Below are 26346 nucleotides of genomic sequence, written 5' to 3'. Positions count from 1 at the left end.
GTGCCAAGAGAGTTAGCCAAACTCCAAACACCATTGAAATGAAGTGAGACAAGGAGGTAGGAACTCATTTAAGTCCCATTAATTTCAACGGAACTTAAGTGCAATTAACTCTCTCTGACTTAGGACCAATAATTTAACTGGGAGACGGCCTGACAAAATACTACCAGCAATACATTTAAATTAAAACCTCAGCCCATTAATAGCACTTCTTCGATTACATAGAGATCTGTTCAGCAATCACACCAGTAGACAGTATTTAGCGCGGCTGGAAAATTCAATGCTCTCTCCCAGCGTCTTAATATATCTGTATGTCTCAAAATACCTTTCTGAAATATAGTTCTATATGGAAGCTTCACCAGCCAAAATTCATTTTGTATAAGCTACAATTTAAGTTGGTCTGCATTTATTTTCCAGGCAATATTTTTTGGCCACCGCCAATGAATAACCTTCTATTGTTGCTTCGACGTGATTAATGCAAATTGAAAGATCACTTCCTGCTCCGACTCGAGTGAAATAATTGACCGTTCGTTCGTTAATCCTTTATGTTTTAGTTACGAAAGACAGGATCGCAGCTGCCGTGTTGATGTTTATGACTCTCCTGCATTTACTTTCAGATAAGGAGGGGCACCTTTTCAATCTTCCATGGGGAATAACACCGTGGAGTAATAATTTTCTATTGATTTCCTATTAAGCTTATATTTAGACTTGTTTTCATTGTCATCTTCCATACTGTCTTCCATTTGTTTGCTAAAACAGTGGTTTGCAGGTCACCTTTGCAGTTATACCCAGGCAGTAGTGATACAATTTGGACATGACAAAAATATTATTAGTGTAATTTTGGAGAAAGTAAACCTAAACATAGCTTTTATACATATATGTTCTCTCTTCCTTGGGTTTAATTTGTTTACATCCGTCAAAAGATGTCATCTTTAGGCATTTTTAAATACAACTCCATGCATCTTTGGGGGCAAAGTCCTTCATTTCAATTGGGTTCACGATTATCTATTGCTTCAAATATCCATGTGAATTTTAGAGATTTCTCTTCCTTCTGGATAAGCTCTGAGAAAATGAAATCTTGTTGGCTGCCTTCTGGTTGATTCTTAGCCTTCTAGGCCAGAGTTTTCCAAATGTTTCATGTTGATGGCACACTTATTACACATGCATCCTTTCGCAACACAGTAATTCAGTTTTCCTAGCAAACTGGGAATTAAACCAACCTCTTATAAGAGTTTCATGTAATATATCTATATGTATCACACACACACACACTATATATAATGTATTATAATATAAGTTTTTTGTGACACAGTAATTCAGTTTTCCTAGCAAACTGGGAATTAAACCAACTTCTTATAAGAGTTTCATACAATATAGCTATATGTATTACACACACACACACATTATATAATGTATTATAATATAAGTTTTTTGCGACACAGTAATTCAGTTTTCCTAGCAAACTGGGAATTAAATCAACTTCTTATAAGAGTTTCATACAACATATCTATATGTATTACACACACACTATATACTGTATTATAATATAAGTTTCATATGAGTGTCACTGTATAAACGAGGTTTGGAAATTTTTCCTTTCCACTTCTTATGTTAGTAGCACACTTATTAAGTGTGCATCCTTTTGCGACACAGTAATTCAGTTTTCCTAGCAAACTGGGAATTAAACCAACTTCTTATATATCTATATGTATTACACACGCACATACAAACACTATGTACTGTATTATAATATAGATTTCATATGAGCATCACTGTAGAAACAAGGTTTGGAAATTTTTCCTTTCCACTTCTTATATTAGTGGCCACTTATTAAATATGCATCCTTGTGCGACACAGTAATTCAGTTTTCCTTGCAAACTAGGGTTAAACTAACCCCTTATAAGAGTTTTACACTATCTATCTATCTATATACACATACACACACAAACACATATACATACAAATACATTAACCCTCTCTGGAGGTTTTTAAACAGAAGCTGGATGGCCATCTGTGGGGAGGGCTTTGGTTATGAGTTTCTACCTGGCTGAAGGGGGGTGGACTAGATGAGGTATAAAAAGGCTATAATACACAGGAGGAAAGTGTGGGTGATATGCCTTGCTTCCTATTCATGATAACATCAGGTTAGTAGCATCCAACAAAGTCATGAAAGCGCTCAACACACCTGAACTTCTTGACATTCTTTTCGGAGACTCTGATAAAAAGAACGATGGGATATATCTTGGCTTTGATTAAATCCTTTGTGCAGCCGATGCCGACTTCAAGCAGACAATGTTTGTTCTGAAAATACGGAGTCGGGGAAAGGACTCGGGTAAGTACACCTTGGGATTTGTAAGCACACAGTCTCAAGCAGGATTAGGCAAATTAGTTCCCACCTGGTGAAATTATTTCATATCGGAAAGTAAAGGTATATCTCATGCCCTTACTCGCAAAGCAATCCCCAAAGCTTTGTTTCTTGTGTTCTTTTGTCCCAGTTTCCAAACATAACCTCACTTTCCCAACCCTGGTCTCTAAGCATCTTCAGTCACACCATCCATTATCCTTTGTTTCTCCTTAATGTTTGAGATGTTCTACATGCAGCTACATCTCTCCAAACCCATCATTTCTATCAGGCTTTTGACTTATTGAAGATCAGCTTCAACATAATCTCCAGCCAAAGGCCAATGGTCGTTGAAGCAATGGACTTTGGAAGGATGTAGGTTTCCTCTCCTTGACCTCCTTGGTATTAATAATAATAATAATAATAATAATAATAATAATAATCTTTATTTATATTCTGTTCTATCTCCCAATGCCATTATACAATTGATAAAGACAGACAGTACATAAACAGAGGCAAGGCTTCCCTTTTTTCATCTCCGGCATCCGGCTGTGCTCGACTCGGCCATGGGGAGGTGCTGTTGTTTCATTTTTATTATATTATAAAATTATTATTATAAAATAAATATTATAATTGTAAATTTACCATCCTCGGCTTATACTGAAGTCAATGTTTTCCCAGTTTTTTTGTGGTAAAATTAGGTGCCTCGGCTTATATTCAGGTCGGCTTATACTCGAGTATATACGGTATATTTTAGTTTGGGCCAAAGATCATGGAATTTAGATTGTAGACTATAGTAGGGAAAGTGTGGTCCTTGAGGCCCATTTCTGTGCCCCTGAAGTCCACCCAACAATAATTATAATAATAACAGCCTCATTAAATCCAGTTGTGTCCGACTGCACACTGAAGTGGATTATATGGCAGTGTGGAGTCAAGATAATCCAGTTCAAAGCAGACAATATAAGATTATTAATGGGTTATATAGCTGTGTGGAAAGGCCTTGAGTCTTTCTGCTATATAATCCAGTTCAAATCTGATAATCTGTATTTTATAGGCAGTGTGGAAGAGGCCTAAGTGAGGCCTAAGTCTGCCTGTCCCCTGGGCTGAGTGGGTTGCTAGGAGACCAAGTGGGCGGAGCTTAGCCTTTTAACTGGCAGCAATTAGATACAAACAATTATACCTCTCCCTCTAATTAGGACTTTATTTTTCTTTTCTTTTTGTTGTATGAACGTAGAGGCATGGATGAGGGGTTGTGCTGCCAAGTTTAGTGTTTCTGGGATGTGTAGTTTTGTTGTTTTGTCCTAGGCCGAAATTTCATTACCCTTTTATATATATGTAGACTAGCTTTGCCCGGCTACGTGTTGCTGTGGCTTATGGGGATCTTTTGTTGGCCAGGTGAAATAGCAGTGAATAGCCTTTAAGTCTCAAAGCCTGGCCGTTTTCTGGAGTGGCTGGAGCTGTTTGTTGTATGAACGTAGAGGCATGGATGAGGGATTGTGCTGCCAAGTTTAGCGTTTCCGGGATGTGTAGTTTTGTTGTTTTGTCCTAGGCCGAAATTTTATTACCCTTTTATATATATAGATAAAAAAATAAAAAATAAAATAAAAAAGTAAAAAAATATATATAAAAAGTAAAAAAAATACACTCATCCTATTCTAATTGGCTTTTTGATCACCTTTGTAAGCCAACACTTCTGAAGAGCATGATGAACATGCTACCGTACCAATCGAGCATCATCGAAGTACAAATACTTTCTTAATCTGGAGCCTAACTGCCCAACGCGGAGTCAACCAAGCAAGTCAAATCTTGCCTACTGCATTTGTTTGTTAATTCGCTCTAATGGGTCCCCTTCCCGAAAGAGAAATTAACAGATCTAAAGACGGGGATCATGTCAAAATGAAGGTAGCATGTGCAAAACATAAGCACGTAATTGAACCTTGTTTGTTCAAATGCAACATGTTCCGTAATTGCTTCTCAAAGGGGGAGAGAAACTTCTTTGGCTTGTCTTTTCCCTGCTGCATAACAAGCGCTCCACATTTGATGCCATCTGTTTGGGCTTGACATTAGCATCTTTGTTCTGTACATCACTGTCTCTTTCCACAGCTCGGGTAAAACCTCTTTAGATAGATGGATGGATATACAATCCAAGTATCCCATCCCCTCTAGACTGCATGAAAATCTAGAGAAGGAAATGAGGAATAATTGGAATAGCTGAATGAGAAGTGTCTGTCTTTAAAGTAGAACAAGAAGATGCAACGGAAGATGAGGAGAGGACCCATTCATAGAATCATAGAATCATAGAATAGTAGAGTTGGAAGAGACCTCATGGGCCATCTAGTCCAACCCCTTGCTAAGAAGCAGGAAATCGCATTCAAAGCACCCCCGACAGATGGCCATCCAGCCTTTGCTTAAAAGCTTCCAAAGAAGCTTTTAATTGGAGACTATGAAGACACAAGTTGGCCATCTGCAGACATAGATTCTGGATCCATTGAGTCAACCATCCAGGATTTGGAAACAGTCTCCTCCGGGCTGTGGCACAGCTGGCTAGTAACCAGCTGCTATAAATCACTACTGACTGAGAGGTCATGAGTTCGAAGCCCGGGTCGGGTTAAACCTCCGACCATTAATAGCCCCGGCTTGCTGTTGACCTATGCAGCCCCGAAAGACAGTTGCACCTGTCAATTAGGGAAATTTAGGGACGTTTTATGCAGGAGGCTAATTTACAACACCATACAACTGCCAGCAAAACACGAGGAAAGGAATGAGGAAGTACAGCCACTAGTGGACGGTGAAGCAACAGCTCCCCCTGTGGCCGGAATCGTGAAGCTGGAAAAATGTTTAAAATGCCTCTGAGTCTGTCTAATGTCTGTTGTTTGTCTGTTGGCATTGAATGTTTGCCATATATGTGTTCATTGTAATCCGCCCTGAGTCCCCTCTCGGGGTGAGAAAGAGGGCGGAATATAAATACTGTAAATAAATAAATAAATAAATAAATAAAAAATCTTGATTTTGCCATTTCATATGAAACTTAAGATCTTGGCAGGACTGGTGAGCAGCCTGCTGCAATAAATCACTCTGACCATGACGTCATGAGTTCGAGGCCAGCCTTGAGCACCTTGAGCACCCGTCAATTAATTATTTTTTTTAAAAAAAATAGCCCCTGCTCGTTGCTGACCTAGCAACCTGAAAGATAGTTGCATCTATCAAGTAGGAAATAAGATACCACTTATAAAGTGGGGAGACAAATTTAACTAATTTACGACGTTGGAATAAGGAAATGCCGTCACAGTGGATTATGAAAGAAGCTAAAAACCTGGCTCTTCCAAAAGGCCTTCGACGATTAATTATTAGGTTGAACTATCTGCCCATCCAACTACAGTTTTTTCTGCCACTACTATTTTGCACTTTACTGAGAAACTACCTCTCCCATTTTGATATATTTTGCACTTTAGTCCAGATCCTTGTTTTACTCTCCTGCTTTTAATATTTTATGCTATATGTTGATTACTATGATGGTTTTATTTATTGATGTTTTACTGTTGGAATAATTGTTTTATCATTTTATTGTTGTATGTTTTCGGGCTTGGTCCCCATGTAAGCTGCTCCAAGTCCTCATAGGGGAGATGGGGCGGGGTATAAAAATAAAGTTATTATTATTATTATTATTATTATTATTATTATTATCATTATTATTATTATTATTATTATTATTATTATTATTATTATTAGCTGCTCCCCCGTGGCCAGAATCGAACATCCCCTCAGGAGAAGGTTAAATTGCCTCTGTGTCTGTCTCTGTCTCAGTTCTATGTGCATATGGGCATTGAATGTATATAATGTGATCCACCCCAAGTCCCCTTCGGGGTGAGAAAGAAGGGCGGAATATAAATACTGTAAATAAATTAATAAATTAATAAATTCCAGTTACCTTGGCAGCAACCGCCTCGATATTGGCAGGGAAAATACATTCGTAGGTGTGCGGATTCCTTTCTCGGGAATATATTATTGTTTCTGTCTTGTGTCTCCTTAAGAATTCTTCCTTTGTTATGATGTCTGGAAAAGAAGACAAGGAAAATATATAGATACAAGGTTGACAACCATGTGTGCTCTACAAACACGGACAAGCCTTCAACCCACTTTTGGAGAAGGTCCATCAAATAAGAAAGGGAAGTCAACACTAAATCAAAGGTTTGCTCTTAGTGTGAACTTTAAAGGACCTATCCAAGGTGCTGAAACTATTTAAGGGATAGACTTCATCACTTTGGATAGCTTATTACACGTTTGAAATAAATAAAACCTTGAGGGAATTCATCCCGGTGGCATGGAAGCTATCAAATATTCCTGCCTTTTGCTGTTTGCAGTGTTTGAAAGCCTTTGCTTCTGGACAGATAGAAAAGGAAACATCCATAGAGGCCCAAACGCTACAAATATTGCAGGGAAGATTGTGTAAAAACAACAGATATTCACAATCTATAGAACCATAAACTCTTAGAACTGGCATGGCTATCTAGTCCAAATGCTTACAATAATAATAAGTGTCCTAGACACTTGGGAAGTGATTGACTTGTGATTTTGTGATACGAAATCCAGCATATCTATCTTGTTTGCTGTGTCATAATAAAATAAAATAAAATAATAATAATAATAATAAAGATTTCCACCAGCATTTGGAAACAATAGACATTGACAAAATTACGATCTGCCAACTGCAAAAGGCCACCCTGCTGGGATCTGCACGCATCATCCGAAAATACATCACACAGTCCTAGACACTTGGGAAGTGTTCGACTTGTGATATTGAGATACGAAATCCAGCATATCTATCTTGTTTGCTGTGTCATAATAAAATAATAATAATAATAATAACAACAACGACAACAGCAACAATAATATCCCGGTGGTGATCGGCACACTGGGTGCCGTGCCAAAAGATCTCAGCTGGCATTTGGAAACAATAAACATTGACAAAATTACAATCTGCCAACTGCAAAAGGCCACCCTGCTGGGATCTGTGCACATCATCCGAAAATACATCACACAGTCCTAGACACTTGGGAAGTGTTCGACTTGTGGTTTTGTGATATGAAATCCAGCATGTCTATCTTGTTTGCTGTGTCATACAATAAAATAATAATAATAATAATAATAATAATAATAATAATAATAATAATAATAATACATCACACAGTCCTAGACACTTGGGAAGTGTTCGACTTGTGGTTTTGTGATATGAAATCCAGCATGTCTATCTTGTTTGCTGTGTCATACAATAAAATAATAATAATAATAATAATAATAATAATAATAATAATAATAATAATAATACATCACACAGTCCTAGACACTTGGGAAGTGTTCGACTTGTGATTTTGTGATATGAAATCCAGCATGTCTATCTTGTTTGCTGTGTCATACAATAAAATAATAATAATAATAATAATAATAATAATAATAATACATCACACAGTCCTAGACACTTGGGAAGTGTTCGACTTGTGATTTTGTGATATGAAATCCAGCATATCTATCTTGTTTGCTGTGTCATACAATAAAATAATAATAATAATAATAATAATAATAATAATAATAATAATAATAATACATCACACAGTCCTAGACACTTGGGAAGTGTTCGACTTGTGATTTTGTGATATGAAATCCAGCATGTCTATCTTGTTTGCTGTGTCATAATAATAATAATAATAATAATAATAATAATAATAATAATAATACATCACACAGTCCTAGACACTTGGGAAGTGTTCGACTTGTGATTTTGTGATATGAAATCCAGCATGTCTATCTTGTTTGCTGTGTCATACAATAAAATAATAATAATAATAATAATAATAATAATAATAATAATAATACATCACACAGTCCTAGACACTTGGGAAGTGTTCGACTTGTGGTTTTGTGATATGAAATCCAGCATGTCTATCTTGTTTGCTGTGTCATACAATAAAATAATAATAATAATAATAATAATAATAATAATAATAATAATAATAATACATCACACAGTCCTAGACACTTGGGAAGTGTTCGACTTGTGATTTTGTGATATGAAATCCAGCATGTCTATCTTGTTTGCTGTGTCATACAATAAAATAATAATAATAATAATAATAATAATAATAATAATAATAATAATAATACATCACACAGTCCTAGACACTTGGGAAGTGTTCGACTTGTGATTTTGTGATATGAAATCCAGCATATCTATCTTGTTTGCTGTGTCATACAATAAAATAATAATAATAATAATAATAATAATAATAATAATAATACATCACACAGTCCTAGACACTTGGGAAGTGTTCGACTTGTGATTTTGTGATATGAAATCCAGCATGTCTATCTTGTTTGCTGTGTCATAATAATAATAATAATAATAATAATAATAATAATAATAATACATCACACAGTCCTAGACACTTGGGAAGTGTTCGACTTGTGATTTTGTGATATGAAATCCAGCATATCTATCTTGTTTGCTGTGTCATACAATAAAATAATAATAATAATAATAATAATAATAATAATAATAATAATAATAATAATAATACATCACACAGTCCTAGACACTTGGGAAGTGTTCGACTTGTGATTTTGTGATATGAAATCCAGCATGTCTATCTTGTTTGCTGTGTCATACAATAAAATAATAATAATAATTTGCTGGCATGTTTACCTCCTGCCAAAGCAGTACCTATTTATCTACTTACACTGTTGTTTTCCAACTGCCAGGTAAGCAGAAGCTGGGGCGGACAATGGGAGCTCACCCTGACCTGTGGCTTGAACTGCCAACCTTCTGGTCGATAGGATCTTCTACAGCTGGTGGTTTAACCCACTGTGCTAGCTGCAGCCCCATTATTGAAGCACACAACTGAAGCACTCCTGAAAGAAGTCCATCCAACCTCTGTTTAAAGGTCTCCATAGGCAGAGAGGCCACCACTCCTTAAGGCAGTCTATTCCACTGTTGAATCATTCTTACACTTAAAAGACTTCTAATTTTACATGTTAATTTTACTCTAATTTTCAATTTTCCTTGAAATTTTAATCCATTGTTTCAGGATCAGGGATGGGGCTGAGTGGGCTGAAGAGGGCAGAGGACTTTGAAGGTGTCGAAGAAATGATGGCTACAGTTATTATCTTCTTATTCACAATCCTCAAGCTTTCGCTGGCAGGGAACGGAGCCGGCGGCATGTTTATCCTCCAGCTAGTTAAATCTGGTGAACTTGAGCATGACCTATTTCAAGAAACAACATATGAAGTGCCAGGATAGGAGAATAACTGACGTCTCCATAATTGCCAGCCTGCGTTGCACTGTCAGGCTCTTCTTCAACAACGAAGTGTGCAAGATCTTCTGCAACGTCTACCACCGTATACGCATAAAAGAGCATAATAACAACGGAGGAACCGCCTCGCTGTGCATCATGCCAACGATAGTCTTGTTAAAGTGGGAATGATTGTATATAGAGTTGGTTAAATGTAATTGAGTCATGGTTGTGCAATATGTGCTGGAGATTGCATCATACACTGTGTGCTGCTTACTATGCCAGTGTGTAAAGGGTTAAACTTGGATTGCATCAGACAACAGAGGCTGAGATAAATAGCCCTCTACTTCTTATCTTTTTCTCTCTGTCTCTTCCCGTGTGTGCCTGCGTGAGAGCTGTGTATTGTCTTGTGAGATTTCCGTTCGTAAGTAAACTTTTGATAGCTAACCGAAGACTGCAGCGTCGTTATTTATCCAGAGCTTCCTTGTCAGAGACTTCTGCTGCGTGTGTGCCTAGGAAACCGCTCTGATAAGTCTTGTCCTCCAGAAGCAGTGATGGGAAGGCCAAAGAGTGTAGAGATAATGGACAACTCTGGACTTCTTCCCCAGCATGAAGCCATTAGCAGCCTCCTGTCTTTCAGGAGGTAGAAATACTATCCGTGTATGTGCCTTTAAGTTGCCTGTTGACTTACGATGATGCTCTGAATTTCATAGGCATTCCTTAGGCAATTTATCATTACAGGGTTGTGCATCCTTCTTCCAAAGTGCTTGGGACCAGAAGAGATGCTGGAGAATTCTATTTAACCTAATTTGACTTTCCTGGGTTTTAAAAAATCTAAAGGTAAAGGTTTTCTCATGACATTAAGTCCAGTCGTGACCGACTTTGGGAGTTGGTGCTCATCTCCATTTCTAAGCCGAAGAGCCGGCGTTGTGCATAGACATCTCCAGGTCGTGTGGCCGGCATGACTGCATGGAGCGCCCTTACCTTCCCACCGGAGCGGTACCTATTGATCTACTCACATTGGCATGTTTTCGAACTGCTAGGTTGGCAGAAACTGGGGCTAACAGCAGGCACTCACTCCGCTTCCGGGATTTGAACCTGGGACCTTTTGGTCCGCAAGTTCAGCAGCTCGGCGCTTTAACACACTGTGCCACCAGGGGCCCCATATATTAAAAAAGTCTACAACTCCCAAATTCTTTGAGTTAGCATTTTAAGCAAATCTGAATTTGTAATCAGGAAAGTTGAATGGCAGGACAAGGCAGGCGACGTAGTCATTCAGGGCGATGGGATTTACCTGGTTTGCACAAATTGAATTCCAGGGCTCCTCCGGCGTTGAGCAGCTTCTGAATGAAGGTCTTGGAAAGCATCGTGGGGCTGAAGAGGACGGGCCGGCGGCGGTCACAATGGACGGGACGCACCGAGCTATACGGGACCAAGCTGAAACTCCTATTGATCTCCGTTACTGAATCGAACTCTGGAAGAAAGACACGATGGTGTGTTTTTCAGTATCATGAGTGAAGCAGAAGTGAATAAGAAATACAATAATCAACATCACCACCACCATCATCATTATTATGAGATAGACTCAGGTACAGAACTGGCACCTGCTTCCCCAAACCTGGCTGTCTTGAGACAATTTCATCATCTCAAGAAAGATGAATATATTGACCTCTCTAGAAAACAGGTACAGTAGAGTCTCACTTATCCAACATAAACGGGCCGGCAGAATGTTGGATAAGCGAAAATGTTGGATAATAAGGAGGGATTAAGGAAAAGCTTATTAAATGTTATGATTTTACAAATTAAGCACCAAAAACATCATGTTTTACAACAAATCGACAGAAAAAGCAGTTCAATACACGGTAACATTATGCAGTAGTTACTGTATTTATGAATTTAGCACCAAAACCTCGAAAGCATTTACTAAAAGAACATTGGCTACTAGCAAATTGACTACAAATGAAGATAGATTTGTATTAAATGAACTTACAGTAGCAACATTTTCGGAAATTAAATCCATAAAAAGCCTTGCTGCCTAGGGAAACAGCTGTGGATCGGGGCAAGGGGCAAACTGCCTTGGATAATCCAGAATGTTGGATAAGTGAATGTTGGATAAGTGAGACTCTACTGTATCTGCAAGCTGGAGGCATGTAAGGATTGGGTAAAGGATGTCTTGAGCTGTCCAGTGATGCATATTTGCTGCATGGAATAGAAGAAATCCTTATTCATATTACACTTGCTTGTGGTTCATTTCTGGGCCAAATTCAACGTGTTAGCTATTACTTGGCACAAGACTAAGACACTTGGACAATCAGCCTTTCCCACATTTCTGATCCATTTCAAAAGCCTGTCATGTTCTCTGAAAGGTGACAGGTATCGTGTAGGTGGGATCAGGACCCTTTGGGTGGAAGCATCCCTAAGAATGTTACCATTGTCATGTTGGCTCCATTTCCACAAAACATTGCTAATGATCTAAAATGGCACCATTGGCTACAATGACCTGTTGTCTATGGCCAACACCCAACTAGAACATACCCACTGAGACAAAAATACTCACAAAGACGTTGCCTTCACACACATTCCTATTGATTCAATGGACCACTTGGGAACACCTGAGGCCAATACAATCTATTCATTGCCTTAGGTGGCAATTATTCCTAGCAAACCCAGACCAACACGGATACTCATAGATATTTTTTTCTGTGCCCTTCTGAGTATGAAATGTCATGCTATACCTTCAAATCTGTCAATCAAGGCCTTGGTCACTGGCTGGACCTCCGATCTGGAACGGGTGTCTTTCGAGGTGACAATGCGGACGCGTTCGTTGCTGTTCATTCGCTTGTACTTGTTTTCCGACCTGCTGACAAACTGACAACAAACAAAGTCCTTGTCAAGGGGAGCTTTGAGACAAGAACCTTTCAAGGAAAGCAACCCATCTCTGGAAATTCATCCAAGAAGGAAGAAATCCTTGAGACCATCCAACTACGCAACTGCTACCTAGACTTGACTTCCTCTGGCTTTGTTTGAATTGTGCAACTAGCATTTCACTCTGTTCCTTTCTTTACCTGTAGAATCTGCCCCAAAAGGAAACTGGCTCGAGAAAGGCGAGGACTGGTTTTAGCGTCGCTTGGTGGTGTGTGGTCTTCCGGCTGCAGTGTATTCTGGAAGAAGAAACGTATTTCAGGATAAAACAATATGCCAACTTGTTGAACACAGCTTTTTTTGTCAGAAGATCTAAGCAGACTCAATCACAACGCGAATCTGGCAGATTCCATTCATCTATATATATAAAAGAGTGATGGCATCAGGGCAGCGGACAAAACAACAAAACGACAGGTCCCCCAACCTCGAAATTTGACAACACAACCCATCATTCACGGCTCTAGGTTGATACAACAAAAAGAAAAGAAAAATAAAGTCCTAATTACAGGGAGAGGAATAATAGTTTTTATCCAATTGCTGCCAGTTTGGAGGCTAAGCTCCACCCACTTGGTCTCCTAGCAACCTACTCAGCCCAGGGGACAGGCACAGTTAGGCCTCACTTAGGCCTCTTTCACAGATTATCAGATTTTTACTGGATTATATGGCAGTGTAGACTCAAGGCCCTTCCACACAGCTATATAACCCATTTAGAATCTTATATTATCTGCTTTGAACTGGATTATCTTGACTCCACACTGCCATATAATCCACTTCAGTGTGCATACTAAACATAAAGACAACCATACACAGACATTCAATACCACCACTACCTCAACAATTTCTCACCAACACCACCAGACAATGTCACAGCAACGCGTGGCCGGGCACAGCTAGTAGTTTAATATAATTTCAATAATGTGTTGTCAACGGCTTTCATGGCCAGAATCACTGGGGAAATTCATGGCCAGAAATGTTGCATACCTATCATATTAACCAATCGAAGCAGTGTTGCTTTTGTGAAGAGGACAATGCATTCACGGACCATGAAAGAAGGAAAAACGATTAGGAGAAGCAGCACCAAACTTAAGCAAGATGTCATACCCCAGCCACCTTTGGCTTCTGAACCTGATCCAGAAATGAACTCTGACTAGGATGAAGCTTATTCTGACCTTTTGCCCAGCAATCCAAGCTCCTTTCAGTTACAGCTGCCGGCTGTTGATAGTTCAGATGCTTCCTTAATTGGGAGAGATACGGGAGATATTACTCCCGTGGCTGAACCAGATGTCTAGAGTTCCCCAGAGAATGTGCCCTTCAACCGAAAGGAGTTTTTGCATCGCCAGAGATCAGAAAAACAAGGGCTTAGAAGGAGTAACCGCTTGGCATCTCGAGGAGATTGTGGATAAAAAGATTCCCTTGAGAACTTTTGGGGAGTTTGGTCTCCCTTCGTTGGGATCTGATCTTCGTTCCATAAAAGTGCCTTGCACTACGGACACTTTGCGGTGTCAACGTAGCGTTTTTCCTGAGAACACTTCACTGACTCCAGTTCCCTGATTTCACCAAGCCAAGCCTCCTGTTTCTGGCGGCCAAGCCGAGCCGTGACTCCCGTTTTAAACCAGAGTAAATTCACTTCCTTGCCTTGTTCCTGAATCAAGTTTGATCTTCGCTTTGTCTTGTTCCTGCTTTGATATCCACGATCTCCTAGTGACTGGGGACCTTGTTATTCAGCCTTGCTTCTTTGTTGTTCCCTGCTCAAACTTCCCAACAATTTGAGCGTGTTTCGGTTTTGGACTTTGGACAATAATATTGGACATTTTCCTTCATCTTTTTGAACTTATTCATACCTCATCACAAAGGACTATTTCCCACTCATCCTTTCTGCTTATGCATTCCTGAATTTATATGTACTTTAATAAAGATATTATATGATTATTGGTCTCTGCCTAGTTTCCAGTGTTCACGCTGCCTTGGGGTGCAACACAAGATGATCGATCTCAAAGACACGACTTACCCGGGATGTTCGGAGCGTCCCGTACGAATTGTCCATCTCCTCCCGGTTTCCTTTGTTCATCAGCCGTTGCAACTTCACTAGGAGGAGCTGTTGGGCTCTATAAACAAGGATTTGCACAAACTCAGGGCATCAACCATGGAGGAAATCAAATAAATATAGTAGCATGAAGGAGTCCAGTAAAGGAAAGGCAGTCTTGACTGCACATCATTGTCTCCTAACTGTTTAGACTGGAGACATTCAATATTTTTTCCCGATCCCAGGAAGCTGAAGGCAGTTCAGGAGAAGGATCGATGCTCATGGCAAGCACATTCATCCTTTCTTTATCCCTGAGAATCACATATATTTCCCAAGGTTTTTCTCACCCGCTAAATGTGACTACTACATCACATTTAGAAGTTGCTTTTTAAATAGTCAAAAGTGCTTCACAAATGCTGTCTTTCTTACTATAGCCCTGCAAGGGAGACTACGGGCAGGAGACGAGGATGAGATATTCCCTAAGGTTAGCCCTCGAAGTGAGAAATATGCCGATGTATATCCATAAACACGACGCCAACTCCGTTCCAGATTGACGACAATTTAGAGAGCAGACACCGTGGTATTCAAAGCCCAGTGTTGTCAACTCAAGATCAGTAGGGAAGTTTGGTTGTTTACTTATTGTGTTTCTAAATTGCGTGGTAATCAAAGTTCTCTGAATAGTTTGCATTCTATTAAACAATATAAAATACAACATAGTTTTAATTAAAGTTTCAGGCAGAATGAAAAATATACGGCACTCCAGATCTTGTTGGACTGCGACTCCCATCAGGCATTGCTTAGCTAGCCAATAGTGAGTGATGAAGAAGGCAAGAGCTCTTGTCAATAAAACCGCTCAGTTTGGTTCTATTTGAAGCACCATATCTTGGGAGCCAAAATGCATCAACACATGTATAAAGCGATTAGTGGGAATGGAGAGCCTAGAGCAGGTCTGCACAACTTGCAGTTCTCCAGGTGTTTTGAACTACATTTCCCAGAATTGAACAAGTTGGTGACGGCTTCTGGGAGTTGGAAGCCAAAACAGCTGGAGGGCCACAGGTTGTGCAAGCCTGGCCTCGAGAATGCTTGCTCTTTAAAATTGACTTGTTGGAGATATCATAGACTGCTAAAAAGACCAATCTTTGGTCTTCCAGATGTCCTGGGCTTCAGCTCTCAGAATTCTTAACTGCTGGTTAAACTAGCTGGAGCTTCTGAGAGTTGAAATTCACAGTGTCTTGATCTAACCTTGGTCTCTTGGTGTCTTGATTCAACACTGTTCTCTTGCTCTCTTGATCCAACCCTGATCTCCTGATGTCTTGAATCTAACCCTGGTCTCTTGGTTTCTTGATCCAACCCTGATCTGCTGATGTCTTGATCTAACCCTGGTCTCTTGGTTTCTTGATCAAACCCTGATCTGCTGATGTCTTGATCTAACCCTGGTCTCTTGGTTTCTTGATCCAACCCTGATCTGCTGATGTCTTGATCTAACCCTGGTCTCTTGGTTTCTTGATCCAACCCTGATCTCCTGATGTCTTGATCTAACCCTGGTCTCTTAGTTTCGTGATCCAACCTTGGTCTTCTGATGTCTTGATCTAACCCTGGTCTCTTAGTTTCGTGATCCAACCTTGGTCTTCTGATGTCTTGATCTAACCCTGGTCTCTTGGTTTCTTGATCCAACCCTGATCTCCTGATGTCTTGAATCTAACCCTGGTCTCTTGGTTTCTTGATCCAACCCTGATCTCCTGATGTCTTGATCTAACCCTGGTCTCTTGGTTTCTTGATCCAACCCTGATCTCCTGATGTCTTGAATCTAACCCTGGTCTCTTGGTTTCTTGATCCAACCCTGATCTCCTGATGTCTTGAATCTAACCCTGGTCTCTTAGTTTCTTGATCCAACCTTGGTCTTCTGATGTCTTGATCTAACCCTGGTCTCTTAGTTTCTTGATCCAACCTTGGTCTTCTGATGTCTTGATCTAACCCTGGTCTCTTGGTTTCTTGATCCAACCCTGATCTGCTGATGTCTTGATCTAACCCTGGTCTCATGGTTTCTTGATCCAACCCTGATCTGCTGATGTCTTGATCTAACCCTGGTCTCTTGGTTTCTTGATCCAACCCTGATCTGCTGATGTCTTGATCTAACCCTGGTCTCTTGGTTTCTTGATCCAACCCTGATCTGCTGATGTCTTGATCTAACCCTGGTCTCTTAGTTTCTTGATCCAACCCTGATCTCCTGATGTCTTGATCTAACCCTGGTCTCTTGGTTTCTTGATCCAACCCTGATCTGCTGATGTCTTGAATCTAACCCTGGTCTCTTGGTTTCTTGATCCAACCCTGATCTGCTGATGTCTTGATCTAACCCTGGTCTCTTGGTTTCTTGATCCAACCCTGATCTGCTGATGTCTTGAATCTAACCCTGGTCTCTTGGTTTCTTGATCCAACCCTGATCTGCTGATGTCTTGATCTAACCCTGGTCTCTTGGTTTCTTGATCCAACCCTGATCTCCTGATGTCTTGATCTAACCCTGGTCTCTTAGTTTCGTGATCCAACCTTGGTCTTCTGATGTCTTGATCTAACCCTGGTCTCTTGGTTTCTTGATCCAACCCTGATCTCCTGATGTCTTGAATCTAACCCTGGTCTCTTGGTTTCTTGATCCAAACCTGATCTCCTGATGTCTTGAATCTAACCCTGGTCTCTTAGTTTCTTGATCCAACCTTGGTCTTCTGATGTCTTGAATCTAACCCTGGTCTCTTAGTTTCTTGATCCAACCCTGATCTGCTGATGTCTTGATCTAACCCTGGTCTCTTGGTTTCTTGATCAAACCCTGATCTGCTGATGTCTTGATCTAACCCTGGTCTCTTGGTTTCTTGATCCAACCCTGATCTGCTGATGTCTTGATCTAACCCTGGTCTCTTGGTTTCTTGATCAAACCCTGATCTGCTGATGTCTTGATCTAACCCTGGTCTCTTGGTTTCTTGATCCAACCCTGATCTGCTGATGGATTTGTAGTGTCTGGGGATGAGGAGGTTTGTACTTTGCTCACCTGCTGCCATTGGGGATGGTGCCCATTTCCAAATCCCGGTCAGTGAAGGGGTCAACCCGGGCACAAAGCCATTCACATTTCCCTTGGTACATGGTGTCGAGGACATGAAGGATTTCGTCACAGTTTACCGAGAGGGAGCAGCAGTCCAATTGGCTGGAGATGCTCAGATTCAGGCGGATGTAGAAAGAGTCTCCTGACGTCACCAGCCCTTCGTTGATTTCAGTCAGAAGATTCCTGTATTCTACAATGGAAAGAACCCAAGTCATAACCATTGATTGTACGAGCTTAGGAACCTGGTTCACCATAAACGAGACCAGCAATTCAATCTAGTCTGGTGCTATATCACTGACCCCAATGGAAGAACTGCTTGGGATGTCTCTCCAAACGTGTCTGACAATGGTGGACCTAGATAAAGTTCTTCCCTATATAATAAGGTAAAGGTAAAGGTTTCCCCTGACGTTAAGTCCAGTCATGTCTGACTCTGGGGGTTGGTGCTCATCTCCATTTCTAAGCCGAAGAGCTGGCGTTGTCCGTAGACACCTCCAAGGTCATATGGCCAGCATGACTGCATGGAACGCTGTTACCTTCTTGCCGGAGCAGTAGCTATTGATCTACTCACATTGGCATGTTTTCAAATTGCTAGGTTGGCAGGAGCTGGAGCTAACAGCGGGCGCTCAAGCCGCTTCTGGGATTTGAACCTGGGACCTTTCGGTCTGCAAGTTCAGCAGCTCATATAAGGGTAATGAAATTTCGGCCTAGGACAAAACAACAAAACTGCACATCCCAGAAACACTAAACTTGGCAGCACAACCCCACATCCATGCCTCTACGTTCATACAACAAAAAGAAAAGAAAAATAAAGTCCTAATTAGAGGGAGAGGAATAATTGTTTTAATTCCAATTGCTGCCAGTTAGAAGGCTAAGCTCCGCCCACTTGGTCTCCTAGCAACCCACTCAGCCCAGGGGACAGGCAGAGTTAGGCCTCACTTAGGCCTCTTCCACACTGCCTATAAAATACAGATTATCTGATTTTTACTGGATTATATGGCAGTGTAGACTCAAGGCTCTTCCACACAGCTATAGAACCCATTTATAATGAACTTAATGTCAGGGGAAAAACTTTACCTTTTACCTTAACTACCACCAATTCCTCAATACTTTATTTCCTATACCACTATACTATGCCACAGCAACACGTGGCCGGGCACAGCTAGTATGTATGTGTGTGTGTGTGTGTATATATATATATATATTCTGCAATTTTTTCTCACTGATGTTTGGTGGAGAAATATTTTTCCCAATTCCTCAGTGTAATGCATTTCTGTAAATGGCAGGGATCAGCTTTAAAATCTTATACAAGGCACTCTTTGAATTTAGTTGCAAGAAGACACAGATAAACCCATCTATCAGATGTTAAAGCAGTTACCGAGAGAAATAACCTCTTAGAAAGGGAAGTAAAATGACCCCCACGTTTGAATATCTCTCCACAAGAACGCACTCTGCAAAAGGACACCGGTAATGATAAAATTATACCCCAAGCCTTACATCACCCCCCTTTTCGATATAGATTTTTTCCCTTTTGGCTTTATATAAAGTACAGCTCAATCATTTCATAATTAACTCTAATTGGCACCTCGCGCAATCTGTATCTCACTTTTTTGCTCCTGCCAAGTGTAGCGTTCGTTTTTATGTTTGAAAACATGAAAGGAGCCGAGGGAAGCTGCGAGGGGGGAAAAGGCATGGGAGCATTTTTCCAACTTTTCCAAATCCCCTTGACCACTTAACTTGGGGAGAAGAGCACGTACATGCTCGTTTTATCCAGCTTATATATAAACGCGGTTTTATTTATTAACTTTAGAGTATTTATAGCCCGTTCTTCAGCCACAAAGGCTCTCCGAGCAGTTTACAAATTGTTAATTTGACAATTCCCTGCCCTCAGGCTTACCATCTAAATAAAACGTGATACACAAGGAAAAGGGAATTGTAGCTGAGGTCCAGCCGTTCTGCAAATATTATTCCATCCAATACAACAACTATTCTGATTTTAGGGGTGACAGAAGGTGTGTAACATTTCTGTGACTCTTGGAAGCAATTTCTTTAAGATGCAGATGATATTTATTTAATTACTAGCTGTGCCCGGCCACGTGTCGCTGTGGCATATGGGAATCCTTTGTTGGCCAGGCGGAATAGCAGCCTCAGTCGGCATTATAACTCTATCCTGAATTTTATTAGGTCCCTTTATTCTGGTATTTTAACTGATGATGTTATTTTTATATTGCTGCTGCAGTCCCCCCCACCAATGAAGTTGACTGAATTTTACTTGGTGTTTGATTGATATTATTAACTCTTGTTTTATTGTCTTACTGTGTTTCATTTTTTTTTGTATATTGTTCAATGTATTTATGCTGTTGTTTTTGTAAATTGTGCTAGAATTGAGCTGGAATTTAATGGCTTGCTGCTTGGAAGCCTGGGTACTTGCGTTCTAGGGGAATTGTTTTCTTTATTTTTGAGGATTTTTCTCGCCTTGTCTCTGATTTGTTTTGTTTTTGTTTTTTGATGTTCACTCCTTGGGAAATGATTAGTTTTGTAGCCAGATTTGGTGTGATTTGGCCCATTGGTTTTGTTGTTAACTTGGTCCTAATTAGGCACATTACATTTATATTTACATATAGATAGATAGATTTATTGTGTCAGAAGCAAATTGAGGGTACATATATCTAGTTCCACAATATTGATGAAGAGAGTGGGAAAGGAAAGATGGAAGGGCGGTAAAGAATTGGGCAGGGCTGTGGCGCAGTTGGCTAGTAACCAGCTGCAATAAATCACTACTGACTGAGAGGTCATGAGTTCGAAGCCCAGGTCAGGTTAAGCCCCCGACCATTAAATAGCCCAGCTTGCTGTTTACCTAAGCAGCCTGAAAGACAGATGCATCTGTCAACTAGGAAATTTAGGTACGCTTTATGCAGGAGGCTAATTTAACTAATTTACAACACTAATTTATAAAACTGCCAGCAGCACATGGAAAGGAATGAGGAAGTACAGCACTCGGTGTCACTCGTGGATGATGAAGCAACAGCTCCCCCTGTGGCCAGATTCGAGCATACCTTCATGAAGCTGGAAATGTTAAAATTGCCTCTGTGTCTGTCTATACTGTATGTTTTTTGTCTGTTGGCATTGAATGTTTGCCATATATGTGTTCATTGTAATCCGCCCTGAGTCCCCTTTGGGGTGAGAAAGAAGGGCGGAATATAAATACTGTAAATAAATAAATAAATACATTCTCGAACTGTATTGTTGCTTGGTGTGGTTCGTAAATATACATGCATGTCTGAAAGTTTGACATATGCCTTACCTTCGTGATTCGATTTACAGTGGAGTATCAGCTGCCCACTACACTTCTGAATTATCCAGTGGATTTCTTCCTTTGTGCAGGCATCCAAGGGTAGGGTTGTATTTTCCCCTCTGATGCATCCCTCCACCTAGAGATACAAAAGCAGTGTTATTCTCGCCAATGTGGCATTTATTCCACTTATTAAGAAGTGTAGTTAGCACCATCTGAATCCAGACTGACAAAGTTCTGGAACACAACACACCAGACATCACAGTTGTGGAAAAGAAAAAGGTTTGGATCATTGATGTTGCCATCCCAGGTGAGAGTCGCATTGACGAAAAACAACAGGAAAACTCAGCCGCTCTCAGGACCTCAAGATTGAACTGCAAAGACTCTGGCAGAAACCAGTGCAGGTGGTCCCGGTGGTGATGGGCACACTTGGTGCCGTGCCAAAAGACCTCAGCCGGCATTTGGAAACAATAGACATTGCCAAAATCACGATCTGCCAACTGCAAAAGGCCACCCTACTGGGATCTGCGCGCATCATCCTAAAATACATCACACAGTCCTAGACATTTGGGAAGCGTTCGACTTGTGATTTTGTGATACGAAATCCAGCATATTTATTTATTTATTTATTTGCAGTATTTATATTCCGCCCTTCTTTCTCACCCCGAAGGGGACTCAGGGCGGATTACAATGAACACATATATGGCAAACATTCAATGCCAACAGACAAACAACATACAGTATAGACAGACACAGAGGCATTTAACATTTTTCCAGCTTCACGATTACGGCCACAGGGGGAGCTGTTGCTTCACCGTCCACTAGTGGCTGTACTTCCTCATTCCTTTCCTCGTGTTTTGCTGGCGGTTTTGTGGTGTTATAAATTAGTTAAATTAGCCTCCCGCATAAAGCGTACCTAAATTTCCCTACTTGACAGATGTAACTGTCTTTTGAGGCTGCATAGGTCAACAGCAAGCCGGGCTATTTAATGGTCGGGGGCTTAACCCGACCCGGGCTTTGAACTCATGACCTCTTGGTCAGTAGTGATTTATTGCAGCTGGTTACTAGCCAGCTGCGCCACAGCCCGGCATATCTATCTTGTTTGCTGTGTCATAATAATAATAATAATAATAATAATAATAATAATAATAATAATAATAACAATAATAATAATACATCACACAGTCCTAGACACTTGGGAAGTGTTCGACTTGTGATTTTGTGATACGAAATCCAGCATATCTATCTTGTTTACTGTGTCATACAATTAAATAATAATAATACCCAACATGATTTTGCCGTGTTTCCCTTACCATAAGCAGCTGGTGCCCTTCTCTGAGGCCAGCTTTCTCTGCCAGGGAATACATCTTGACCGACTTGACGAAGTTCCCTTTGATGTTCCCTCCCAGCACAGTGATCTCCGAACCCAGCGTGTCTCCATTCACAATGATTTGCTGGACAGCATGGAACGTGTTGTGGAGGCGGCCAACGGACGTCACCGAAGGACGGAAAGGCCTGAGTCAACGGGAAGAAGAGAGAACATTGGCTTTTCTCAATTTGGAATCGTAAGAGTGGAAGCCGTGGCCTGCTTATCATTTTGTAAACACGGAGCAAGAACGCCTTGAGCAAGTAGATGCTGACCAGAAACCACACTCCCAAACTCAACCAAGCCTTCAACATACCTCTCCAGAGAGAACTTCCGAAAAATGGAGTTGACTTGCTCCAAGTCCAGCCCTTCAGACTGATGAGAAGAGGACGAGGAAGGCAATGAGGAATATCTGTCGTGAAACTCATCTGGAGAAAGAAGTAGGAGAAAAAGATTGGTAGGATACAACACAAGCATCAAAACTAAGACTCAACACTGGTACAGTAGAGTCTCACTTATCCAACATAAACGGGCCGGCAGAATCGTGATATTTTGGTGCTAAATTCGTAAATACAGTAATTACAACATAACATTACTGCATATTGAACTACGTTTCCTGTCAAATTTGTTGTATAACATGATGTTTTGGTGCTTAATTTGTAAAATCATAACCTAATTTGATGTCCTTAATCTCTCCTTATTATCCAACATATTTGCTTATCCAACGTTCTGCTGGCCCGTTTCAGTTAGATAAGTGAGACTCTACTGTACCAGTAAACACAGCTATTGTTTCCAGGACACCGAATCAACAGAAATCAGTCAAAGACAAACATAATATTTGCACCAAAACAAAACAATTCCTAGTGTTTAACTGGGTCACGTTACTAAATTATTTAGCATTGTCTCTATAACTCCATCATTATCATCATCATCATGGCTCAGTGGAAACGGTTGAAAACCAGTTTCCAAAATGTTGCCTTGGGTGGCATGGTCTCTGAGTCCTTGTGAAAAGTAGGGTATAAATAATAATAATAATAATAATAATAATAATAATAATAATAATAATAATAATAACAACAACAACAACAACAATAACAACAATAACAACAATGTATTTCATCTCTGCTCTGGCAGCAGAATATCATGGGTCATCCTGAATGGTCGGAATAGCACACTGCATTGTACATCACTACTGACCGAGAGGTCACGAGTTCAAAGCCCAGGTCGGGTTAAGCCTCCGACCATTAAAAAAAAAAATAGCCCCGGCTTGTTGTTGACCTAGCAGCCCCGAAAGACAGCTGCATCTGTCAAGTAGGGAAAATTTAGGTACGCTTTATGCGGGAGGCTAATTTGACTAATTTACAACACCATAAAACTGCCAGCAAAATGAGGAAGTACAACCACTAGTGGACGGTGAAGCAACAGCTCCCCCTGTGGCCGGAATCGTGAAGCTGGAAAGATGTTAAAAATGCCTCTGTGTCTGTCTAAAACTGAATGTTGTTTGTCTGTTGGCATTGAATGTTTGCCATATATGTGTTCATTGTAATCCGCCCTGAGTCCCCTTCGGGGTGAGAAAGAAGGGCGGGATATAAATACTGGAAATAAATAAATAAATGAATAAATAATGAGGACAGGAGGAGAAAGAGCATGAAGCAGGGAAACTGGGACATTTGAAGAGTTTGGATGAAAACGTGGGGATATGGAAGTGCAATGTGGTTGCTCAATACTTCCAGAGACCTTTTCCATTTCTGGATGACCCCAGAGATGCCAATTAGGAGGTCCATTCAGTACCTTTCAAAGAGACAGGCATGTCAGTCTATTTCAGCGTAAAAGGGCGGCGGAACGAAGGGATCCAGCAGTACCGTCGAGACGGAGAGTTTATTTCGGCACAGGCTTTTAAGGATATCGATCCACTTCTTCATAGGCATCTGACAACTTGGGCAACCCAAGCAACCAAACCCTCCCGCCTCCTCCTTACCGTCTAACTCCAAAGTGTCGTAACCAATGCTGTCGTTGTCTTCCTCAGTCAGGCTGGAATGAAAGAAGACAGTGGTTTTTGTCTTTCTCTTTTCAAAGCACATCCCAGCATTCAGCAACAGTAGAAGAAGACCTCTCCAATGCAGGAAGCTGGTTAGAGGTTAACACTTGCATGGAGGCAAATGGTGCCAACAGAGAGAGTTGTGTGTGAAGTGTTGAGGTTGGAGAAGGTTCCATCCAGAAAGGAGAGATGCTGGGAGCGGGGCAGCCGATCAACCCAAAACTCCTAAAAAAGGAGACATCTCTCCTCTCCCGGCATGACGGGATTTCAGGTCTCGACTACTTCGCGCCTGGCATCTCTTGACTCTGAACTATTTCAGAAAAGGACGCACAGGCTTAGAAGCTCCAGTGCCTTTGGCTTCCCACAGTGGGATGTTTCACAGATGTGAGCTTCAAGGGAATGTGTTTCTGGACTTCCAGGAGGAGTATCCTCAATCTGAAATGCTCAGGAAGAGAATCATTTCGGATTCTGGAAGTGGGACCCAACATTCGTTTACGTTTCATATATAGCTTGTGAGCAGGGATCCTCAAACTTTTTAAGTGGAGGACCGATTCACAGTCCCTCAGACGGTTGTGGGGCCGGACTAGGATGAAATAGTCCAGAATTAGGATTGTTGTTGTTGTGTGCCTTCAAGTCAGTTCAGACTTAGGTCAACCCTAAAATTTAGGACAGAGGCCAGGTCAATGGCCTTGGAGGGCCTTAGTTTGGGGACCCCTGATCTAGACGATCTCATAAGACCATAGGTAAGCAAAGAGACCTCCAAAGACCATCTAGATGGTCTCATAAGACCATCAGTAAGGAAAGGGACCTTCAAAGGCCATCTAGATGATCTCATCAGGCCATCAGAAGACCATAGATAAGGAAAGGGGTCCTCAAAGACCATCTAGACAGTCTCATGGGACCATAGGTAAGGAAAGGGACCCTCAAAGACCATCTAGATGGTTTCATAAGACCATAGGTAAGGAAAGAGATCCTCAAAGACCATCTAGACAGTTTCATAAGACCATAGATATGGAAAGGAACCCTCAAAGACTATCTAGATAGTCTTATAGGACCATAGGTAAGGAAAGTAACCTCCAAAAACCATCTAGATGGTTTCATAAGACCATAGATAAGGAAAGAGATCCTCAAAGACCATCCAGATGGTTTCATAAGACAATAGATAAGGAAAGGGACCCTCAAAGGCCGTCTAGACGGTCTCATAGGACCATAGGTAAGGAAAGTGACCTCCAAAAACCATCTAGGCTGTAGCTAAGCAAAGAGACCTTCAAAGAGCATCTAGACAATCTCATAAAACCATAGGTAAGGAAAGAGACCTCCAAAGACCAGGTAGACTTAGGTCAACCCTAAGTCTAAAGTTTAGGACAAGAACCAGGTAAATGACATTGGAGAGCCACATCCGTCCCACGGGCCTTAGTTTGTGTACAGTATGTGTAATCACGAGGAGTCCTCAGTGGTGCAGCGGGTTAAACCCCTGAGCTGCTGAACTTGCCAACCAAAAGGTTGATGGTTCGAATCCAGGGAATGGAGTGAGCTCCCACTGTTAGCCCCAGCTTCTGCCAACCTAGCAGTTTGAAAACATGCAAATCTATGGTTCAAAAACATGCAAATCTATGGTGCAAAAACATGCATGTCTATGGTGCAAAAATGTGCAAGTCTATAGAGAAAAAACATGAAAATCTATGGTGCAAAACATGCAAATCCATCGAGCAAAAACATGCAAATATGTGGTGCAAAAACATGCAAATCTATGGTGCAAAAACATGCAAATCCATGGCGCAAAAATATGCAAATCTATGGTACAAAAATATGCAAATCTATGGTGCAAACACATGCAAATCTATGGCACAAAAACATGCATGTCTATGGCGCAAAAACGTGCGAGTCTATAGAGCAAAAACATGCAAATCTATGACGCAAAAACTTCCAAATCCATGGTGCAAAAACATGCAAATCTATGGCGCAAAAAACGTGCAATGGATTAAACTCTTGTGCTGCT

At 40.8% G+C, this 26346-nt stretch overlaps 1 protein-coding gene across 2 annotated transcripts in view; it reads right to left on the bottom strand.

Moving 5' to 3' along the window:
• card11 (caspase recruitment domain family member 11) overlaps positions 1 to 26346 on the bottom strand; it is an 80915-nt gene that overhangs the window by 5596 nt on the left and 48973 nt on the right. For both annotated transcript variants that reach the window (XM_062964229.1, XM_062964230.1), the window contains exons 13-23: positions 24288 to 24340; positions 22626 to 22737; positions 22257 to 22458; positions 20956 to 21082; positions 17604 to 17844; positions 14552 to 14648; positions 12687 to 12782; positions 12357 to 12489; positions 10916 to 11095; positions 6267 to 6391; positions 2183 to 2298 (exon numbers count right to left, since the gene is read on the bottom strand). In XM_062964229.1, coding sequence (XP_062820299.1) covers positions 2183 to 2298; positions 6267 to 6391; positions 10916 to 11095; positions 12357 to 12489; positions 12687 to 12782; positions 14552 to 14648; positions 17604 to 17844; positions 20956 to 21082; positions 22257 to 22458; positions 22626 to 22737; positions 24288 to 24340 — 1482 coding nt within the window. The remainder of the gene's footprint in view (positions 1 to 2182; positions 2299 to 6266; positions 6392 to 10915; positions 11096 to 12356; positions 12490 to 12686; positions 12783 to 14551; positions 14649 to 17603; positions 17845 to 20955; positions 21083 to 22256; positions 22459 to 22625; positions 22738 to 24287; positions 24341 to 26346) is intronic.

Source organism: Anolis carolinensis, unplaced genomic scaffold (assembly GCF_035594765.1).
Source record: "Anolis carolinensis isolate JA03-04 unplaced genomic scaffold, rAnoCar3.1.pri scaffold_13, whole genome shotgun sequence".
Classification (NCBI taxonomy): domain Eukaryota; kingdom Metazoa; phylum Chordata; class Lepidosauria; order Squamata; family Dactyloidae; genus Anolis; species Anolis carolinensis.
This window is presented reverse-complemented; position numbering and strand designations above follow the sequence as displayed.